The following is a 23,572-nucleotide window of genomic DNA, read 5'->3' on the forward strand; positions in this document are numbered from 1 at the left end:
TCCGAAAACTCATTACGGGGTCCGGGCTATTTGACGTGTAGCGCTCACGCCTTCACTATCAGGCCCTCACTGTACCGTATGCGCGCAAATTTGCGCGCATTGTTCTATAGGAGTGTTCTTCGTACCCACTCCGCTCCAGACTGTGCACAGATGCAGCTAGTAGCTTGTTGGTATAACACGGCGATTACTAGCTTCCTGCAAGCGATGCGCACTTCACGAAGCGCACTTTTGCTCAAGCGATCCTAGAAGCATACGGAGGCATGTTTGGGTTGCCGCCTAATAAAAGCATGCAGTATGGCTACAACAGCGCTACGCTTGCTGTACCATACGCATGCATTTAGCGTGATAGTGTCGATGCTGTGAGGTTTCTCAGCGCCCGTGACCCGCAATGATCAACTCCACAACAGCGAGCTGCTTTCGTTTCTACAAAGCGGTGCGCGCTTGAACACGGTCCCGCACAATGAGGCGGCAGCGCTTGGCAGCCAAGCACGTTCAGATTGTCACCTATTAAAAGCGTGCAGTAGGCAGCGCTACGCGAGACGCGCGCCCGAGCGAACAGCTGAAGATACTTATTGTGTTAAGGTTGTCGGCGATAAGCCATACAGCGCATTCGTCGATGGTCGCCACCTAGACTTCATTCTTTCCCGATGCTTACCCGCAAAGGCATCTCCGCACTTCTCGAAAGCATGGAAAACCTTTTGCGGTACATTGTGGCGTCGGCAAGTTCAGTGACGCAGTAAACTTTTATGGCACAAAAAGTTATTGCGATACGCAGGGTACGTACTGACCGGTAGGCATAGGACGAAGCACTACGGCTTTAAGTGGCCAGCGAATGCATTAGGCTCTATGAGACTCGGTCGGGGATTCGTCGCAACTACGTTTTAACCATTTGTATGTTTAAAGCAGGTACGTAATCACGAGGTTCGACTGTAGACCACAAGCAGGGGTTGATTGAGTGTGACAAGTCTACTATGACCTTAGCAAGTTATTAACTACAGCTCTGCAAATAAGAACATGACCATACTTTTATTGTTAAATCTCAGTGAAAGCCTTCTGCAAGCAACAAGCAAAGATTGACTTCAAACACCATCAAAAGTGGCTGGGTTATGTTAACAGATGCATGTTAACATATGCAAAAATTGACCACTTGGTACAAGACCAACCTGCACTGCCCTGCTTTGGATAATCTATATGAAAAAAATAAAGATGGTTTGCAGAAGCCCCCTCCACTCACAGTCAACGTAGTTGGGATGCTCCCGAAGAATGTTCTTGTATGCCTGCTCAGCCCTGTCGAAGAGACTGAGGGCTTCGTACAGCCGAGCAAGGTTGTAAGTGGTGGTCACCGAGATTGAGCTGTAATAGTGCTCGTCATTGTTGGCCTCCGTGCGACTGCGCTCCAGGGAGGCCTCATAAAAACGTCGCGCTTCCTGCAGGTTGCCCATTCGAAAGTGCAGCGCGCCCACATTGTTCAGGATCTCCGGAGGCACATCGGCCTTCACCTGAATTTCAAAACAAAGCGAGTCAACAGGGCAGCGATAGAATTCAAGTGTGCGGCGGAACACGCCTGAGCGTGGCAGCAGATAACATACATGGCACCTGACAGCATGGCACCTTCAGCATTTGCACATACTCAGATAAAAGTAATTCACACCCCATGCTGTGACTAGAATTACCAGTACATCACTGTGGCCTGTCATTGTTGCCATAACACAATTTCACTGCATTTTCATCCAACAATTTGACAGTCTTCTCACTCCCAACAAATATTTACGAAGTGCAGTACACTCTCGTTAAATGGAACCTGAAGGGATCAGGAAAATGTGTTCCGTTTAACAGGAGTTCCGTTTACTGAGAGATGAACAACAGGGGTGCAGAATACAAGTATGAAACCAATCATGTTAGACGCAGTTGTTCCATTTAAGCAGCAATTCTGTTTCCATTTACTGAGAGTCTACTGTAGTATATAAACAGCTTCATGGAATATCCTATAGAAAATCTGCCATTAAATCTTTTAGACCATGCAATTACACATGACTGAACTTAATTGCACTCTCATTCCTAGCTTCTGCCGCATTCAATATTCTCAGTGCTGCTGCGCCTCTGCCTTATGCCATCAAATAAGTTCTATCTTTGCTTCTAGCTCGAACCTTCATTCTTCATGCCTCTACCTAGAAAATTATGCATCACCTTTGGCATCACAGTGCTTATTATGGCATCTGGATGCAGCAGCCTTACGTAATGAAAATTTGTCCAAGAAGCTGTGGCAACAGGTTTGGGACAAGAAATGTAAAATAAAACAAAGCAGCTGACCTTATCCTGAAGAAGGCGGGTGGCTGTTCCATATGCCGACAACGCCCCTTGGACGTCGCTCTGCTCCAAGATCTGAGCCAGTTCTATCCAGGCCTCCACATCCTCAGGAAACTGGTCTGTAACCTGAATTTCACAGGGTACAACACACACGAAAGCACTGCTTACAATATAATTTCCCAAACATGCTGGCTTCTGAAGAAACTAACAAAAAATTGCCTTTCAATAAGTCGAAAGCACACTGCTAATTGGGCAAGTCGGTCATCCTTTGAGTTTCACTGTGCTACATTAAAGGAGCACTGACATCAAATTTACGCACGTTAAAATTTTTGCATCCACGAGTAGTTTCGACCCCCCAGTAGCGATTCACGACCCAAAATGCCACTGAGGGACGAATAACTATCTGTTTTATTGATTTAGATCACCGATATCTAGCACGATTCAAAACGGCCGGCAAGCCCGCCATTTTTTTAGCGCCGGCAGCGCCACCTCCAGACCGAACCCCAGCTGACCACTTGTCTACAGAAAGGAGTGACGTGAGGCTCAGCTGCTCAGCTAAGATTTCGTCTGCTAGGCGCACACGTTCAGTCATGCCTTGTCACTAGCATCGCCGTCAAAAATGTCGACTAGTGTTGAAGACGACATTCTGGAACTTGGAATCACCGTGATTCGCGACGTCGCGAATCATTTTCGCTTCGACGCTTTGCAAAACAGCGATACAAAAATGGACGCCGTTCCGAGCAGCAACGAGGAGGTGCCCGGGGACACACGCTTGGGCCATGCTCGCTGGTATGTCTCAATTAGCTATATTAGAGAATTTTAGTGTGCACGACATTCCGGTATACGCAAAGGGGTCTATGGAATATCGGTATAGCGAATGCACACCAGCGGAGAAATAGAATATACGTTAGGTTTCTACAATAGCAATTCTGTGCTTGCAAAGTTCTTCGCACCGCCAGATAGCCCCACCTATCCGGCCTCTCACGGTTACGGCTGCAGTAACCCAGTATTACGCTAGCACAACGAAGTCTACGGACGAACTAAAATTCACTATTAACTAGGGGTGTGCGAATATTCAAAATTTCGAATATTTTTCGAATAGTGCTGGCTATTGGATTCGATTCGCACTGGAATTCTACTATTCGTACTATTCGAACTTCCCAAAAACAAATACAGTCATTGTCCGATTGAAAGTAACCCCTTCAGATTTTCAATATGCTTCACCTCATTACACTGTCGTATTGCGGCAAAGCTGCCTTTCAGGCTCCGTTACGGTCGAACTTTGCCTAGACACAGTCAACGTCCGATTGGAAGTGGTCCCTAGATTTTCAATATGCTTCACCTCATCACACCTCGGTGTTGCGGCAAAGCTGCCTTTCAAGCTCCATTACGGTCGAACTTTGCCAGGAGACAGTCAACGTCCGATTGGAAGTGGTTCCTAGATTTTCAATATGCTTCACCTCATCACACCCCGGTATTGCGGCAAAGCTGCCTTTCAAACTCCGTTACGGTCGAACTTTGCCAAGAGACAGTCAACGTCTGATTGGAAGTGGTCCCTAGATTTTCAATATGCTTCACCTCATCACACCCCGGTATTGCGGCAAAGCTACCTTTCAAGCTCCGTTACGGTCGAACTTTGCCAAGACACAACGTCCGACTGAAAGTGGACCCTAGATTTTCAATATGCTTCACCTCATCACACCTCGGCATTGCGGCAAAGCTGCCTTTCAAGCTCTGCTACGGTCGCAAAATGTATTAACTAAAAAAAACACTGGTTCCAACATGAAGATGAGAGATGTGGCAGAGGTGGGGGCTCAATTAATGCTGTTTCGGACCTGAAATTTGGGCAGGATGTCCGAAAAATCGGAAGCCCAAGCTTTTGAGCATCCAAAATTTCAGATGTTTTTATATATCGACGTCTACGAGGCAGATTTGGAACTCCGGACTTGAAGGGAGCACACCCTTGTCCGCCACATCAGTTGGGCTTCCACAGAAGTTGAAAGAGGAGGAGAGGCTGAGGAAATGGCATCTTTGCCTATCGCTTGTAAAGTGTTGTTGGCAACACTTTGGTTGCACCAAATCATGTACATAAATAGAATTCGGCCTCTATATTGCCTCATTCTTGATAAGACAACTATGAAACACCACCCCGCCAGTGCTTCATCAACCTAGCGGAAAAAAACACTTTTATGTTGCTATCTCATAAGAATATGCTTAGGAATCCTCTCTAACTTTTTGTTCTGCAATTTCGCTTCGAAGTATTAGAAAAATATTCTAGAAATATTCGAAAAATATTCGATTCGATTCGCATTCACACTTCAATACTATTCCAATTCACTTCGCACCCAAAATTTTACTATTCGCACAGCTCTACTATTAACGCTACCTGCATGTTACTTGTTAGCGATGATACTTATCTATACGCTACTCCCACTTTGATAGCTTGTCGGCATGTACCTCACGTGTAATGAAAAATGATACACTCATTCCACTTTTTCCGCGCTTCCAACAACACAATTCCTCGACATGCTGACTGACGAACACACGTTGAATCATGCTCTTTCCTTTTGCCTGTCTTTTCTTGGTGGTTTGCGTCTTGTAATTTCATGAAATCATTCAAAGCGGCGCGACGAAGATCAGGCATAAAGAGTGAGAGCATTTCCAGGCGTCAGCACCACGATAAAAGCACTCGAATCGTCGACGTCATCGCTACAAGTGCATCGTCACTCAGGATGGTATGCGCCACACCGAACACGTCACAGGATGATGAAAGCCCCTTTGAGCTTTCGTACGCTCTTTGCCCTCAAATTAAAATAACTTCCAGGTGGCGGACACCATTCAAACTTGGTCAAAAATACTTATGCATACCGAACAATCGAATGAAGGACACATCTTGAGTTTGAAATTTTATGTCAGTGCCTCTTTAAAGATATAAAGTGATGGACTAAATCAGCTTAGACTTGTAAATCATTCTTTTAGAAGTCAATTGTCACGGATTTTGCAATTATGTATAAGTTCATAATTAGAAAAAAAATAAAGGTCAAAGTTCAAAATTATAAATTTAATGCCCAAACTTCAACACCACTATACGTCAGTGTGACTTCACAAATTTCTAAGCTTTCTGTGTTATTTTCGTGAATTCGGCCATGCTAAATAAAGTTTCTGAAAGCTGCTACGTTAAGTCTCTTGTCGTCTTAGAACGCAATGTAACACGCTTTTACTAATAAAGAACAATTAAGGTGCTCGAAGAACCGACTGTTACTCCAAGCTGATTTGTTTTCTTCCTTTTTACTCTGGCTAGTGCCTGTGAGCAGGCACATGCTGTGCATATTCACCAATTCACTAGCACAAGGGTTCTCGAAAGGGGATGCTCATGCAGTGGTGAGATAATCAAGTACAGACCTGGATACCAATGAAACAAAAAAAAAAAAAAAGAGACTTGCACAGTTTCCATGAAGCCAGGTTTGGTACAACTGTCCCATAGTATACATGGAGTACAAGCGCTACAAGAGTTGTGGTCATGCTAGCTTTGTTATAATGGCAGAAGTACACAAATTTATGCCTGTGCACTCGAACACAGGATCCCTTTCTGTATATGAGCTAAACGAACTGAACCCAGTAACATCTAAGAGGCTATTACACCAACACTTAGTGAAACTAAAGAGGTACATTCCTACAATATTCTTTACAGAACATTGCACTATGTACCTACCATGTGAGGCCTCTAGCTACAAAACACGAAGTGATGCATATGCCCAGTGCCTTTCTTTGCAAGACATCAGGTTCCTGAGACACTGCTCAATCTAATAACTCGGAAGTACACTCAAGATTATGTTGATGGTCGCTACGCAAGCCAGAACTACCAGACCCCACAACGCTGCAAACAGACCAAACATAGTAAAAGGACCTTGCCTTTTTGAGGTGTGTCTTTGCCTGGTCTCGCTTAGACTGGCTTGACGAGTTGGCGTACAATGATCCAAGGATCTTCATAGTCTCATAGTTGCCTGGCTGCGCCTTGAGCACTTTTTCAAAGCACTGTGCTGCGTTGTCCACGTCACCACGGAAGATGTACATCTGGCCGAGGCCAAAGTGCGGCAACACGAAGGACGGTGGTGCAAACTGGGTAGCCTGTTAGAAGAGCCATCGCACAGCCAAATGTCACTGATGCCATAAATACGTCATAAGCAGCAATAGAATATGCAATGTCAGACCGGTACTACTATTAGAATCTGTACAGATATTTAACAACAGCGTTACCATACTAAGAAGGTATAACGGTACGTGGTACACCCCCCACATTCAAAATGCACCTTCACTCAAACATGCACCTGCAGTGGTCAATGCTAACAGGTAATGTTCCTCAACGACTCCTGCAATAACTGTAAGCTTGACAGACATAACTATTCAATCAGGTGCATGCCAAAAGTGCCTGGATACAAAAGTTAGCTCAGAAATTGCCTGAGGACAATGTTGCGGCAGAGCAAATGCTATGGCCAAGTAAAGGCACTGTCATCCCCTTTTTGGAGCTCCAAAACTTTAAAAAGGTTAACTGACTAACTCCCAAGCAACAATAAGAGTCAGCACTCAAGAAAAGTAGTTAAGCAGGAATACAATTAAGATAGCAGCACAAAACATGTAACAATGTTAATGAATAGGACACGATAGCGTAAAAAAGCAGTGACTGGGTGTACATCCTGATAACAAGTGGAGGTGGTGTTTTTAACAGGTGTCCCGATGTTTACAGTTCCAAAGCTAGTACCTAATACAGTAAGTGGCAGTACCTGGTAGTAATATTGGAAGGCCTGGTCATAGTCCTCTTGGACATGAAAGGAGCGGGCCAGCTGGTAACAGCTCTCGGCACGCATGGCCTCGTTTTCAGTGTTGTGGAAGGCGTGCAGTGCCAGGTGCTGCACCTTCCCATAGTCCTTCTTGAAGAAGAAGTGGTTGGCAAGTTGGTTCAGCACGACAGGGCAGGAAGGGTCCACGGCGTAAGCGCGCGACAGCATCTGTACGCCCGCGCGGGTCGCCTCGGTACCCTTCTGATTGAGCTGCAGCACAGCCAGCCCTGACAGTGCACCAACACACTGTGGGTCCAGGACCAGCGCTCGTTCAAAGGCTGCACGAGCCTTCTCCTGCTTGCCCAGACGGTAGAGGCAGTGGCCCATGCCTAACCGTACCTATAGTAATGCATAACACATTGTACATTCAGTTAGTGGTCAAAATGTCACACTACGAAGGTCATGTTTTGACCATATTTGGTCTTGGAAAACTATGCTGACTTTCAAAAGGCAAGGGATACGCTTCACAATTATAATTTCTGAGGGATATTTACTATAAGGCACGCAACAAGGGTCTGCTGCAAACTGCAATAATTGAAGAGGAGGAGTTTTTGTTCTGCTTTAGAGCAATAAACCATCTTCAGTTTCCTCCTTTGTAGCTTGCATCCAGGGGCGGATACAGAATTTTTCTGAGGGGGTGGGGGGTGGGGTCTGCCTGTGAGAAGTGTGATACCTAAAGCTGAGTATGGGGCTCATATTTGAACAAGCATTCCCTTGAAGCCATGGTGGCCAGCAGTTTCCTATGCTTTCTCAATGAATAGATACACCCTTATTGTTTCATAACCTTTACCATTCATTACAAGGTGATGTGCGAAAAAGAGGAGAGTCAATGTTGCCTTGTGCCCTTCATAATTTATCACTGCAATAATAGAAATTTTGATGTTGCTGTATGGAAATATCTTATCCCAAGTCAGAGATGGTGCGCAGAACGGCACAGCGCAGGGCTGAAGTTGATAATGAGAGCGGAGGTATAATTGACCAAGTCATAAGTAACCATTAAGCCAAAGAGCTACAATTAATACCACGCAAGAAAATGACAACTGTAATGAAAGCGCACGAAACTACTATCAACTTTCATCATCCTAAATAGCAAAAGGATGAAAAATCGTTGAACAGGGTATGTCACAGGAGCCGACATTACAACAAGAGGGCTTGTCATGGTCAGTATTTTCCAACACTTCCACCCTTCATCTTCCCCTAAACTTCTGTCTAGCTTGAAACAACAGAAGAAAAGCTTAAGCATTAGCAACAATGGCTGATTAATTCAGAAGCAGCCCTATTCAAGATCATACTTCAATGTATGCACGTCAAGAACACTGAACGTATCACTCTGATACTGACACACTTCCCATTTCGCCCTCATAATCTTTCGGGCAAGCCTTGGCATCTCGTATTTGGCCTACACTGTAGCTTTAATATACGCCCGATTAAATGTTGAATAACCTTTATTCTTCAGCTTAGCTTATTCATGCCACAAGTAGCATGCACCTTTGAGCTCAAGCACAGGCAGTGCTCCTTATAAAAACAGCAGAGTGCCGTGTGCAGTACTGCAACAGATACATTTCTTTGCACCTACCTCGGCAGGACAGTTTGGGTTGGTGCGAAGAGCTTTCTTGTAGAAGGCCAGGGCACCTCTGTAGTCCTTCTTGTTGAATGCAATGCAGGCTTTGCCCAATAGTGAAGGAATGTTGTTGGGAGACTAGTGGGAAAAGAATGTATCGTGAGATAGCATATTTAACGCTTATGAAATTGGAGAGCAGCACAAAGTGGAAAGCTGTGACACAAGGTTCATTACCTGGTTAAGCACAAAGTTGAACTGAGCGTCGGCCTGGTCCATTTTGTCCCCTTCCAAGAGACAGAAGTAGGCTCTTCCAAGAAGATGGTTCTAAATAGGAAGGGACACAAGGCAAATACAACTTAATATTCACAAGCTCATAAAAAATAAAACATGACTTCTGAGTGTGGTGTGAGATACGGACAGTAGCAACGCTTGCACAGTATTTCATCAGGGGTGTATTTAATTCTTTACTATAAGCAGCAAATTAACATTCCATTTCCAAGAACATGCAAGAACTATACTTTATGAAATGCCTCCCAAACAGCAAGAAGGGAAAAACCATTTTGGTACAGTATTAGTACAGCTCGCAAAATGATGACTACTGCACAATACTGTTTAGATAAAAGAAAGCCCGTTCCGTTGCAGTGTTAATTTAGCTTACACAACAAGCATTACTGCGTAATACCATTTTAGTGGGGAAAAAAAACGTCTGTAACCATTGCAAATACTAAAGTGACTGTAGGTGTTTTGCTGCCTGGTCGGCTCGCAATACCTGTTGTAGTTGTGTACAGGTTTAAATAATGGGAGACAAAAAGATAATATAGATGTGTTTTCTAGGCGCAAAGATATGTCTTTAGCACAACCAAGACACAGTAGCAAATAATGCCTTTAACGTGATCCGAAAACAATGTCGTGGTCTCCGACTACTAAAAGGTATTTCATAATGAAAGAAAATGCATGATACTACACAGGCAAATACATAACCAGTGCACAGGGCCACTCCACATATCCGTTGGGTCAGCAACCACAGAGGGAATTGTATTATTACAGAGAGGTGGACAGTGTCTGATACAGAATGCTACATGTAAGTGAAACTGAGAGAAGAGCACAGCTGGTGCATTGTTTTACAACTCACAGGTAAATGTTTCACTGGGTAGGTCCAATATTTGATGCCATATAAATGCTGCTAACTTAATGCATAACTTGAAGCCTGGTGCAACTAGCTTCGTTCTTTTGAAATTGTAAGGAATCCCAAATTCCTCCAACAACTTGCATCGTGGTAGTACTGTAGTGTTAACTGGTACCTTTAGAATAACAGGATTGGGGTGAATGACAATCATTCACGACAGGAGTCAGCATAAAAATGCCTTAGCTTTGCATACCTGTGTGTACATGATGATCTTGTCAGCAGTGGTGTAGAGCAGGGTGGCCTTGGTGAAGAGTTCATGCTTGCGGTCCTTGTTTTTCTCCTTACTGGCCTTTTGCACGTAATAAGCGGCCAGTGTGTCCAGGCACGTCATCTGGTCCTGCTCAAAGTCCCGATAATCGAGCCGTGCCTCGGTGCGGCCGGCTTCCAATAGCCGGACAAAGTCATCCACTTTGCCCTGCCTGTAGTACTCCAGCTGTGGGGGAATGCAAGACAGTTGAATGTCAATTAACCACAAAGATACCTGCACCAGATTACACAGTGTGAATACGTCGTGCATGGCTCCAACGCACACTCACTCGCGTGTACAAACGACCCATCATTGTAGGTAGCACAACACTTTATGAAGAATGAACACAGAAAGGACACACCACAAGCGCTTGTGGATTGTACTTTCTGTGTCTGTCCTTCGTAAAGTGTTACGCTACCAACATGAATCAGTACTGTTAGCAATTTTTATTAGCGGGTAGCTAGCGCCACCGATCCTGTGCGCCATGACCAGCGGTGTGGCTTGAGACTAGCCTGGTGGTGGGATTGTCCTATTGAGAGAGTGTGCGCGTTCGTGTGACGGCGCGGTTGTGCGTATGTGAGCGCGAGAGACCGTGAGTGCGAGTTCGGCGGACGCTATGTGTGTCCCCCCGTGCGACGAACTTCAGTACGTGTGTTCCTTCGTGTGAGCCTTTCCTTTTTTTTTCAACTTATTAAAACCATTTTTTTATTTTACCAAGCCATCCTGTGATTTGTGAGTCCCGGATTTCCAACATCTCAGAAGTGGGATTGGATTACAAGGCCTAACGAACTGAGCGGCACCATGAACAACCAGGACGTTCGGAGTGAAGACGCCCGAGCCAACAGCGACAACGAGAGTGGTGTTACTGGTGAGACTGTGCGTGAGGCGCATTTTCCCGTGGGTGCCGGCCAAAGTGATGGTGTTACCGTGCGCGAACTGTTGAACGCTCTTATGGAAAAGGACCGCGTCTTAACGGCGTTGCTCGAGCGCTTGGCTCCGTCAGCGACGCCACAGCCCGTGTCCGCGGGAACGCCCGGTGGAATCGCTGCGTTCCAGGTAATGCCCGACCTCAGCAACAACATACCAAGCTTCGACGGTTGCGAGGACGCCCCCTCAGCAAGGGATTGGATTGAAAATCTCCGTACAACTGCGACGCTACACAGCTGGCCTGAGTCTTTCATGCTTGAGACCGCCAAGTCCCGTTTGACCGGACCGGCAAGAGACTGGCTGCGTTCGAGGAGGTCCGAAATCAAAACTTGGAGGGATTTTGAAGAGCGCTTTCGGCGTACCTTTGTGAGCCAGACGCGCGCGGCGGAACGCTGGCGCAAAATGCACGAGCGCGTGCAACAGCGCAACGAAAGCTCAGTGGTCTATTTCCACGCCAAGGTGCGGTTGTGCAAGGAGGCGAACTTGGATTTCTGGGACACCCGTGAGCAGATAATCACAGGACTACGTTCGAAACAACTCAGCACGATGTTGCTCGGAAAAAGTCATGAAGACGACGACGACATCTGCACGACATTCAAGAGTTCGAAAGGATTGAGCGTGAAAGGCAAGAGTTTTTCGGTTCAACACGTGACCGTAAAGCGGCGAGCGACGAAACACGTGCTCAGAATGCCAGCGTGTTGCATGCAAGAAAATCAGTCGACGAGGGAAGTACCAAGGACAGGCGACCCCCTCTGTCTAATGAAAAGGGAAAACGAAAGTGCTACAACTGTGGCCAGTACGGCCATATAGCGAAAGACTGTCCGCAACCAAAACGGCGGATGAAGTGTCTTCGCTGCAATGGAACAGACCACACACAGCGTCACTGCAAGGTGGTACTGCAGCGCAATGAAGCAAACACAGTAACTGAGCCAGTATGTGAAATCAAGAGCCCAAGCGTGTTGCTGAAGGAAGTCACTATGAATGGAAGGTTCACTGTCGTTGGGCTCATTGACACAGGCAGTTCTGGCTGTCTCCTGCGTGCCTCCGCAGCAGCGCGATGTGGCTTAGAAATCGTTCCCGAGACAGCAGCCCTGTATGGTTTTGGAAATAGCACCGTGCCTGCGGCAAAAAGCATTGGAAAAGGCAAGGCCGATTTATGCATCGATGGTGTTTTGGCAAAGGACATACCCATCCTCGTAGTCCCAGATGAAGCTCAATCTGTCGATTTATTGGTCGGAAGGACATTCACAGAGTTGCCTTACATCACGTATGCAAGAATGGGAGGTTCTCTGCGGTTTTGGCATTGTAGTGACTGTCCGTTTGCTCATCTGGAACCTGATGAAAGTCACCAAAGACTGCAATTGAGAGCCAAGGAGGAGTGCGTACTCCAGAGGGACACCGTAAACTGGATTACACTGTGCACGGAGCAAAGGATCACCACTCCCGTCGTATACAGACACTGTGATCAAGATGTCCTGCTCGACATGAAGCTCGGAGAAGTTACTGTTCCTGTGCACCCAGTGGGTGACGGACAGGCCTTCATACAAGAGAGTCAACCGCTTGGACGAGCTACACCAGTAGAGGTGCTACAGGTTTCTCCACGAAGGTCCATTTTGGATGACGCGGAGCAGGGTAAGAAAGCGGTGAAAGAGGCGCCTGTGCCAACTGAACGACAGCCGATACGACGCTGTGACGTGAACGTTGGACCCTCTGTGACAGAGTCCCAGTATTTAGAACTCGTGGGTGTTTTGAACGAATTTCGAGAATGCTTTGCAATGACCCCTGCAGAATTGGGCTGCACAAGTGTGCTGAAGATGGACATTGTAGAAGTGCCGGGTAGCACCCCTGTTGCACTGCGTCCACATCGAACAAACGCCGAAGGGCGAGAAACAGTCCGAAGAATTGTCAAGGAATGGAAGGACCTCGGCATAGTGACCGAGACGAACTCCGATTATGCCAGCCCTGTGCTCGTAGTAGACAAAAAGAATGGGGAAAAGCGCCTTGTTATCGACTACCGAAGGCTTAACGCGCAAACCGTGAAGGAGAAGTATCCCCTTCCCAACATAGATGATCAGTTCGAAGGCCTAGCGGGAGCTACCTACTACACAGTTCTGGATTTGGCTCAAGGCTACTTGCAAGTGCCCTTGACAGAAGAAGCCAAGAAGAAAACAGCGTTCATCACTCCAGACGAAACTGGTCGATTCGAAAGAATGATTTTTGGTCTTACAAATGCGCCTGCCGTGTTCCAACGGCTTATGAATCGAGTGCTCGGACCACTAAGGGGTGAAATCGTGCGGTGCTACCTAGACGACATCCTCATACCGGCAAAAGATTGGAGTGAAATGGTCGTGCGATTGCGTCAAGTCCTGCAGGCATTCAGAGATGCGGGTTTGACACTGAGACTCAGCAAGTGCTCATTTGCAAACGACCATGTGGACTTCCTGGGTTTCCGTCTGATGGGAGGACTAGTACAGCCAGGCGAGGTCAAAACAAAGGCAATATCCGAGTTCCCAAGGCCAAGGAATGTGCATGAGGTGAGGCGTTTCCTCGGATTGAGTGGATTCTTCAGGAAGTTCATTCACAAGTACGCCTTGGTTGCTGAACCACTCACAAGACTAACCAAGAAAGATGCAGTATTTGAATGGAAGTCGGACCAAGAGAGCAGTTTCCAAGATCTGAAGGAAAAACTTACGTCAAAGCCAGTGTTGCAGCTGTTTGATCCAAAGGCAGAAACCGAATTGCACACTGACGCCAGTTCCAAAGGGTTAGCAGGAATGTTGCTCCAGAAAAAGGGTATCAATTGGCACCTTGTGTACTGTGTAAGCAAGAAGACAACTGAATCAGAAAGCAGATATCATTCCACAAGATTGGAACTGATGGCCATTGTGTGGTGTGTTGATCGACTGCGATTCCTACTTTTGGGCATACATTTCACGGTGGTCACAGACTGCCAGGCCCTGATTTATTTGAATGCACAGCGAACACAGAAACCACAGATTGCACGATGGTATGACCTCATTCAGGAATTTGACTTCACAGTAAGGCATCGGCCGGGTACGCGGATGGAGCATGTCGACTCTTTGAGTCGAGAACCAGTGGAGTGTCCGACTGATACCATGGATGATCTTTTGGAGAGACGCGTTGAGGTGTGCCTGACCTGTAGTCTGGAAGACCAGATAGTTGCCACTCAAAGAGGAGACGAAGAGTTACGAGAACTTATACGAATACTTGAACAGCCGGAACGTGACCGCTCGAGAGAAGACAAGAACAGAACAAAGGACTATGTGCTCAAGGATGGTCGACTCATGCGGATCATCAAGTCTGACAAAGAGATGGTAATGAAGTTTGTGCTACCGAAGTGCAAGAGGAAAGCAGTTGTGGTCCGATGTCATGATCTGCTTGGTCATTTTCTGTGGACCGAACTGTGGCAAAGATCCAGGAGACGTTCTGGTTCCCTAGGATGCGCAACTATGTGCGAAAGCACATCTCACAGTCGAAGGTGTGGTCGGCAACAAGTAATACGTCTCATGTGGACGACGACGAAGAATCCGAGCACCAACCGCGGATCAGTGCGAATAACCCTTGGCCGTTTGACGCCCACGCAGGCAACGGGTACTACCTGCCAGACTACGCGACTGTGTGCTGTGAAACTGCTATCTTTTTTTTTTTTTTGCAACCACCTTAACGGGGACGTTAAGGCTTCAGGACGGCCGAGTGTTAGCAATTTTTATTAGCGGGTAGCTAGCGCCACCGATCCTGTGCGCCATGACCAGCGGTGTGGCTTGAGACTAGCCTGGTGGTGGGATTGTCCTATTGAGAGAGTGTGCGCGTTCGTGTGACGGCGCGGTTGTGCGTATGTGAGCGCGAGAGACCGTGAGTGCGAGTTCGGCGGACGCTATGTGTGTCCCCCCGTGCGACGAACTTCAGTACGTGTGTTCCTTCGTGTGAGCCTTTCCTTTTTTTTTCAACTTATTAAAACCATTTTTTTATTTTACCAAGCCATCCTGTGATTTGTGAGTCCCGGATTTCCAACAGTACCAACAAGCCAGATCAAATTGTCTGTTGATGAACAAACGAAAGCGGCACGACAGATGGGTGAAGGGAAGTTAAAGTATACGGCGTTGCGGTTGCACAACAGCTCGTGAGTTTCTTTAAAATGACAGTGCGCGAAATGACGGTAAATCGGGCATTTGTTCAACGTATGCTAGCCGGTTGTACAACTACTGACAAGACCTCCATTGCTGCACGCGCGAGGCAAGTGACGAAAACAACCGAATGTCCCTCATTGTGCACCGGTCGAGAGAGAGCGTATATTGGTAACGCTGCTTTGCCTTCACAGCTTCCGGAACATTTTTTTTTTCTTTAGTGTTTTATGTCTGTGTGCGCGCTTCCCCACAGCCATCAACTTCACAGACTGACTGACGAGGACGAAAACGAGCAGTAAGGCAACGTGATTTCCTTTCGTTTTTTTTTTTTTTTTAACCGAAATTGCACACAACGCGAAGCGACAATCAATACGCTCGCCAAGCACGCATCTTTCGCGTGGCACACTTGCGCGAGCCTTGGAACACGAGAAAGCGCCGATCGCTGGCACCTACCGCAAGGTTGACCCATAGATGCAGTTGCGCCTGCTCCTGTCGAAGAATGCCGAGGACTTCCTCTCCTTCTGGTAGTTGATCGACATCGAGCTCGATCACCTGCAACACGCAAGTTTAGCGGTCAAGATCGACGCGGAAAAGAGCAGCGACAGGTTAGTGCGAGCGTTCGCTAAAGCCACCGGAACCGCAAAGAAAGCCATGCATGGAGAAAAGCTCACCTCGTCGGTGTCGCGCAGTGGGATCTCTATGGAGCCCGGCATCTTGAGGGAGTTTCAACAGATCAAAACAGATAGTTTTTAAGCATTAAATGGGGGCATGTGACACTCAGCCGACTGTACGCCGACCTTCCATCTTGCTTCTGCGTTGTTTTGCTTGATTTGCTAGGCGATGGTGATAGCACTAGCACTACCGAGACGCATAGAAGTCCTTAGTTTCGGTTCCGGATTGCCGGGTAGTTTGAATTGGCAGAATTGGTGTATTCCACAACCGTTTCATAAAACAATACTACCAACGTGTATTTGTAGTTCTACACGCAGATATATGGAAGTTGCATGTGATATGTAACAGTGAGGGCATATACATATAGAAATATGTTCTATAAAAGGAACAAAAGGACTCTGATAGACAACTCGAGTGTAACGCGTCCGCAGTGATCCCAGTTTTCTACATTCCACTGGCGTAGTCAGGGGGTTGGGGGTTTCAACCCCCCTCCCTTCCCCGAAAAAGATTTCTGGCTACCCCACTGCTACACTCACTTGTATTTGAATACAAATAAAGAAAGACTACACAGAATCTGGGTGCGCTTGGTTTTATTTTCCATACATTTTATTGACTTCGAGAACAACAACAACAAAAAAAAAAACGATTGTGTACAGGTGGGAGGAAAAACAAGAGAACAGCAAACTGCATAACTATGACATGTCGTTGGAAACGCTGAGCCAATCTTCGGCTCGTGCGTCTAGCAGCGCTTAAGCGACCGCTCGTCGCTTATAACAGCTTATGAGGAAATGCTTGCAGCTCGTCTTCCTCGTCGATGTCGGGGTCAATGCCGGCGATGTGAACCGGGGGTGCTCTGCCGCCCACCTGGAAGTTAAAAGGCTGCGCTGCCAGTTGCAGAGTCTGTTGCACCTTGGGATCGCTCATGTCCTGAAAAAAAAAAAAAAAAGAAACAATTGGTGAAGGCTTGCAGAACCACGCGAGTCAACAGGCAAACTTACAGGTCGCGCAGTGCATAGTCATAATAATCTCTCAGGTGAATTAAAAGAAGAGTTAATTGAGATGCAAGCAATATTTCAAGGAATAAGATGCACGTCTTGTGTGTGTGTGCTTTACATTATATATATATATATATATATATATATATATATATATATATATATATATATATATATATATATATATATATATAATGTAAAGCAAATGATAAAATTACGCGGAGGAATTTGGCTCCCGTGGAAATAAATATTTCCACGTATAGCAGCCATCCAATGAATGGCTGCTCAGTGAATTAAATGTTTTTCCTAAAGAAAAAAGCTATTAATTCACGGCTGCGTTTTACGGGGAGTAACCTTGGTTTTCGTCTCTTGGTGGCCGAGATGGGAGGGGAGGGGGGGGGGTATTCGTATAGTGTCCCGGATGGAATCTTACCGCCTATATCTTCATGCAATGCAGTACGTGCTTCTTTTTCGTGTAAGCGAAGGAGGAAAAAAGAGAGAATAAGTAAATGAGTTCATTTGGCCTCGTGAACCACGTGTAGGGATAAAGGGGAAAGTTACAACTGGTTTTGCTTGCTACTAGTACTACTGAAACCAAGGAAGATTACAAATAAAAAGGATTTTTTTTTAAGCGTGCCTAACAAATATACACATTACATGGACACCTGCTCACGCCCTCGCGGGTGACAGCAACAACAGGGCGGTACACGACGCGGCTCGAGGGCTTATGGACCGAGCTGCGATCTAAATTAGGTGCCGCCCCAGCACCCTCCGGACGTGACGGCGCGGTAGACGCGTGGGAATGAGAAGACAGAATGACCAGGTACAACGATATCACAAAACATGATAGGTTACAGAGGGGCATATTTCCGCCCACCTCACCCAAAATTGCAAAAAAAAGAGGTCTGTCGAATGGCGGCGGCAGGGGCGAAGCTGCAGGGGGGGTGTTGGGGGGGTTCAACCCCCCCCCCCCCCGAAATTTTTCAGTTTTGCTTGCGTATATATACACGAACACATACAAACGCACGCACGAACATACATAAAGTATGGTTGAAGCCCCCCTCCCCCCCGAAAAAAATTTCTGGCTACGCCCCTGGGCGGCGGTTACAAACTAGAACGTCATACGAATCCTGCGCTCGCGAACATCATATATCTGGATATGTATGAAACGGACAAATGCAAACAATGTGAATCCACAGCCACTCTGGAGCATATATTATGGCAATGCCGGTGGATTAGTCACGATAACGAGAACGCGGCCGGCTCAAGCCTTCGCGCACGCTGGGAAGACGCACTGCTCAGCCCCGCCCTCGAGGATCAACTCTGGGCCGTTCAGCGGGCCGAGGAAGCCGCCAGGGTTCAAGGACTCCTGGCGGTACGTCTCCTAGGCGGGGCCATCGGCCCGCCCCACCAACTCGCAAGACACAGAATAAAGTTATTTCCTTCTTCCTTCAACAGTATACAGGTATGCGTTCGGTACATATATATCCATCAATTAAGTAGAGGATGCTCATATTTCCAGTACGAAAAACACGCAAATCATTGTTCTTAAACGAATAAACCAAGCATTTGCGGTACCAGCGAAATGCGGAATCGCTGCGCCTGGTTCATCCATCGCGCCCTTCGGTAGGCCTGGCGCACGCGGGCGTCGTGGTCGAACAGCATCAGCTGCTGGGTGCCGCTCATGCCCCGGGTGACGCTCACTGCGTGCGGCGTGTCCAGCCAGCGCAAGCTGCCCGGCGACGGCGGGCAGCGCGAAGAGCAGCCGCGGGGAAGCTGCTGACGCCGGAGCAGCTGCTGCGGCCGGCACACGTTGGATGACGCCGTCGCGCGCTCGAAGGGAAGCCTGCACCAGACAGGTTACTCTGCAGCAGCTAGCATGGCCTCCGAGACAATTGTGCAGGCGCCGAAAGCATTACATGTTATCCTCGTGGCCTGGGCGCGTTGCTCTGACATTTCCGGCCCACGAAACCTAGCTGATGTTGTCATTGAAGCAACTAGCTATATAGGGAGCTTTCACAAGCGGCGGAGGCGCTGCGCATTGTGGGTAGTCCGCCATTTTGAAGTCATAGTCAACCAAGCCGGGAAGCGCGCGCGTGCGGCAGCTCCGAGTAAACAAACAGACGTGCCGGCGCGATCGCGCATGTTGTTCTCGTGAGGAGCAGCGACCATTAACTACGAAGTCAGCGAAGACCAGAATGTACGCATCCACGCTCTCCCTTAAACACCGCCAGTAATACAACGAGAAAATCCAACTATCGGGAGTGGACCCGTTCACGCTGCAGGCAGCCGACTGTGAACTTGTGACCACTCGTCGATGCCTCGTACATTCGTGAATTTGTGGTTTGCGGACGTGTTTTGTTACGCGGCGGCAGCTCATTAGCGGCCACAACTTCGTGACAAGCGGCTGGGTAAGCGAGCCGCGAATGAAGCAAGTTGCTGCCGATAGCGGGATCATCATGACACAGGTAAGCTTGTAAGGACGTTTTAGATATTTATCTTTTGCATTCTTTTGTAAGGTGACAAGCCTCAAGTCGAAGAGTGGTTCCTGGGGAAGGGTGACGGAGAAATCCTTGCCGCGCACGGCCTGAAACGGCGAGGCGTGTTCCCACATCGCAGCGCTCCTCTTTTACGTGGAGTACGGCCTGCGAGCGCGTGAAGAGCGCTCGTGCACAGACGGCTCCAAGAGCTGGTTCCCTACTGCCATGAAAAAACTTGAGGTGCGGCCCGTTGCCGAAATGGGCTTGTCGTCATCGGCGATGAAGAAGTGGCGCATCGACACTGCAACAAGCCAACTTGTGCACCGCAGCCTTGACCGCGACCAGTTTCTCGGCGTACTGATTGCAGCTGAGTATCGACCTGCAGTAGCGAGCACTCGTGTGTCGTTGGTGAGAAGTAGCAAAGGTGCCGATTAGCATCAGCTCTTCGAGAAAAGTGCAATAAGTTTAAGTTTTCATGAACTTTTGGCAAAATATGCCAAGGTGTACAGCACGCTGCAATGTGCGAGCACGCCTCGCCGTTTCCGGCCATGCACGAGCAATGCGCAGCAAGGATTTCTCCGTCACCCTTCCCCAGGAAGCACACTTCGACGGGAGGCTTGATGCGGGCCTGCGAATGGGTCACCTAACAAATAATGGAAAAGATAAACATCTAAAACGCCCTTAGAAGCTTACCTGTGTCATGACGATCCCGCTATCGGCAGCAACTTGCTTCATTCGCGGCTCGCTTCCCGACCGCTTGTCACGAAGTTGTGGCCGCCAACGGCCTTCCTTCCTTCCAGCTACTGTCGCGTTACAAAACACATCCTCAAGACCACAAAATCGCGAATGTCGGAGGCATCGAGGAGCGGTCACAAATTCACATCCACTATGCAGTCGCCTGCCTGCAGCGTGAACGGGTCCACTCCGGATAGTTGGATTTTCTCGTTGTATTACTCGCGGTGTTTAAGGGAGAGCGTGGATGCGTACATTCTGGTCTTCGCTGACTTCGTAGTTAATGGTCGGTGCTCCTCACAATAAGAACATGCGCGATCGCTCCGGCACGTCTGTTTGTTTACTCGGAGCTGCCGCACGCGCGCGCTTCCTGGCTCGGTTGTCTATGACTTCAAAATGGCGGACTACCCACAATGCACAGCGCTTTCGCCGCTTGTGAAAGCTCCCTATAGCACAAACCGCAGGCAACTGCCACACGTCACGATTCGCTCCCGTGGGAAGACACCATTATGCTAACCGCAAGCAGGCCAGATGACGATCAAATTTATCTTAAGAGAATTTGTTGCTCGAGATCTGCTTGTTGGTTCATAATTGCTAAACTGCAGAGCACAAATTCGGTACGGGAGAAGAGCACACACAGCATACGACAAGCGCTATTTAGCGCTCGTCCTGTGCTGTGTGGGCTCTCTATGACCCGTACCGAATTTGCGCTCTGCAGTTTAGCATGACGATCAAACTGAGGGACAAAAAAAAAAAAAGAAGAAAAAAGAACACTCCTCAAAAGGTAGAAACTGTTTTGTAGTACATGTAAACAAATTGCACCCTTAGGGGTATCTTTTTGGCTGGCGCCCGGAACACTTCAGGTCACGAAAAGCGTAAGCGCTGTCAGCGTGACATATCATTCTTGATAGGAAAAGCAAGTCAAATGACTCTTGTTATTGTGGGGTTAGTGCATATACATAGCTTTCACGTGACGTCACAGACAGGCTCTCTGCGCTGGTACCCCAACATGGCGGCCACCGTGACTTAATCTCATTAGAGAGTGCCAGTGCAGAGGAGGACACGCAGTCGTTCGGTCCCCGCATTCTTTTGTTCGCCAACCGCGTCAAGGGGAACACAAAGGAACGTGAGGGTTTGGGTCAGGCCCGGCGGAGGGGGGGGGGATATCCAGGGGCCCGCCCCCCCGTCCCCGAAATTTTGGTGAAGTACGTGTTCTTGCCAAAAAAAAAACGATGAAAATAGATGTTTTTCTCAAATAGTCAAGGTTTTCAGCAAGTGCCCCCCCCCCCCCCCCCCCGAAAAAAAATCCTGGCTACGGGCCTGGTTTGGTTATGAAAGATGCTTGGGGGCACCGGCGCTAATCTGATGGCGAGCTGCCACCGTTTCTTGCTCCGCTAGTTCGAGCAAAAGTTCACGCAGCTTCTCAACCAGCTGGTACCATATATCAGCCACGGTGACGTCAATGCAAGCTAAGGCGTGAACCGCAAAGGGAGTAAAAACGGTGCTTCGTCGTCCTGTTAGGTGATCGCACACACTACCACAGACCTTGGGAGTCAGGCCCGTAGGCAGGATCTGGGGGGGGGGGGGGGGGAGGGCTACGGCACCCCCCCCCCCCATGGCTACGGGCCTGTACAGCATGTGCTACCAACAATTCAGTGTGTCGGAACGGAACGAAAACAAAAAACGAAAAAAAAACGACATTTCTGACCGAAATATTATCTATTATTTCGTTCCGGAGGGAAACCGAAATATTTTAATCGTTTTTCGGTTCACGGGAAAACTTGGCGATTTGGAACACCTGGGATCATGCAACGTGAGCAATGATGCATATTTCAGGCTACATACATTGTTATTCCAAAGTAAAGATGTGTGGAAATTTTGCGAAAAACGAAAAGAGAAGAGAGACTTTTGAGAAGATTAGATACTATAATAGAGGGGTACTATTTTGTGCTTGTTGGTAGGAATTCGTGGTATATGGTTACTCGCGCTCTGTGAAGAGCGTGTTTTACTGCGGTACGTCCCATGTTCTTAAGAGGTGAGCAAGTTTACCACAAATACTACGCTTTCATCGTTACTTTAACTTCAAAATTTTCCACACATATAAAAACCGTTACGAACCATTACGGAACATTCTTGCTTTTCGTTCCGGAACAGAAACGGAACGGAACTTTTTGCGGTGGAACGAAACTAAAACCGAAACGAAAAACATTTCGTTCCGACATTCTGAACATGCATCTGTGGTTTTACACGTGTTTTACACGTACATAGTCATATGCATGATGCATATCAGCGCTTTTCAAGGACGGTTTTCAACGAACCTGTGCCTCCTAGCGCGTCCGGGAGGCGAACTAAAGATGCTCATCAGTGGCTGACCTCGATTCACGCACTGCCGGATGTCATCGTCCACCTGGGGTGCATAAACATGAATTAGCACGGCAACGCATCACTCAAAGAGGTGGACTGGATGGCGATGAATATTTCGCTACCATCTGCATGACGTTGCGAAGTGATTCGTCGATTTCATTCGAGATCTGATTGCGTGATCTGAAAAAGAAACAACGCATCAGCTGAGACAAAAAAAAAAAAAAAGAACTCTGCGATCGCTGCTCTATAATTCCCAGAAGCATGAATTCGACAGCGTTTCAAAGGGAGCGAATGCAATAACAGCCGTTAATTTTTATTATATTTATGTTCATATACTATAAGTAACGTTCCAATATTAAATAATTATGCCAGGTGTCTCCTGCGATCGCCGGCAACTCCAGACCACGGCCGCTACATAAAACAAACCTGTTTTTTTATGTAGCGGCCGTGCTCCAGACATTTGAGTTTTAGAAACGAGTACGCAAATGTTCGCGTACGCGATCGCCTTAGTTTTGGCTGTTGCCAATGCATGTGTCTAACGTAAATTTATTCTTAGGTACGCACTCTATATTTCGGGAAATCATATAATGCATACCCAAGGAACCCGAGGCTGAATTGCCAAACAGCTGCTTGGCAATTGGCAAACATATTTGCCGAGCTGCTTGGCAGTTACGTTTGTTTATAGACTACATTTATGAATTAACAAGTTTGATATGTTTTAGACGGCATATGCGTTCGTGATGTAATAACAAGGCATACGACTTGATCAGTGCGTTACCTGGCGCTGCTTGACACAGCAACCGACTGCACTTCATCGGGGTCAGCATTCTCAATTGCTTCTGACTCCGCAAAAAGGTCGTACTGTTCTCTCCGAATAACGTTCGAAGCCCTTTGAAAAAAAAAAAAAGAAGAAGCACTGTCAGGATAGCGCCCCAGCTTGTAGCTGCGGGTGTCACCACTGGAATATGAAGTTAATTACCTCACGTGCGTGGAAGAGGTAACGCTGTCTTGCATGTTTATAGCTTCTATATTTGCCCTTCGTTCGATTACTACTCGATACAAGCTATGTAAATAATAGGAACTTCGAATATTCCTTTGTGAGAATGCACAGCAAACTT

At 47.4% G+C, this 23,572-nt stretch overlaps 2 protein-coding genes across 2 annotated transcripts in view; both read right to left on the bottom strand.

Moving 5' to 3' along the window:
- Positions 1 to 23,339, bottom strand: part of LOC119385134 (uncharacterized) — a 332,809-nt gene extending 309,470 nt beyond the window's left edge. Inside the window, exons 1-4 of the mRNA XM_049413530.1 lie at positions 23,233 to 23,339; positions 22,577 to 22,634; positions 22,409 to 22,497; positions 18,457 to 18,724 (exon numbers count right to left, since the gene is read on the bottom strand). Of these exons, the coding sequence (XP_049269487.1) occupies positions 18,457 to 18,724; positions 22,409 to 22,497; positions 22,577 to 22,585 (366 nt within the window). The 5' untranslated portion in view covers positions 22,586 to 22,634; positions 23,233 to 23,339. The remainder of the gene's footprint in view (positions 1 to 18,456; positions 18,725 to 22,408; positions 22,498 to 22,576; positions 22,635 to 23,232) is intronic.
- LOC119387487 (RNA polymerase-associated protein CTR9 homolog) lies at positions 1,235 to 16,040 on the bottom strand (the record flags this gene model as incomplete). The annotated part of the gene is given in 9 exon segments (XM_037654886.2): positions 1,235 to 1,499; positions 2,311 to 2,433; positions 6,220 to 6,435; positions 7,089 to 7,484; positions 8,722 to 8,844; positions 8,941 to 9,030; positions 10,086 to 10,325; positions 15,665 to 15,763; positions 15,883 to 16,040. Coding segments are annotated over 9 exon segments (1,594 nt in total), but the record flags the coding sequence as incomplete, so codon positions are not given.
- Positions 23,340 to 23,572: the final 233 nt, after the last annotated feature.

The sequence above is a fragment of the Rhipicephalus sanguineus genome, chromosome 3 (assembly GCF_013339695.2).
Source record: "Rhipicephalus sanguineus isolate Rsan-2018 chromosome 3, BIME_Rsan_1.4, whole genome shotgun sequence".
NCBI classification, from domain to species: Eukaryota; Metazoa; Arthropoda; class Arachnida; order Ixodida; family Ixodidae; genus Rhipicephalus; species Rhipicephalus sanguineus.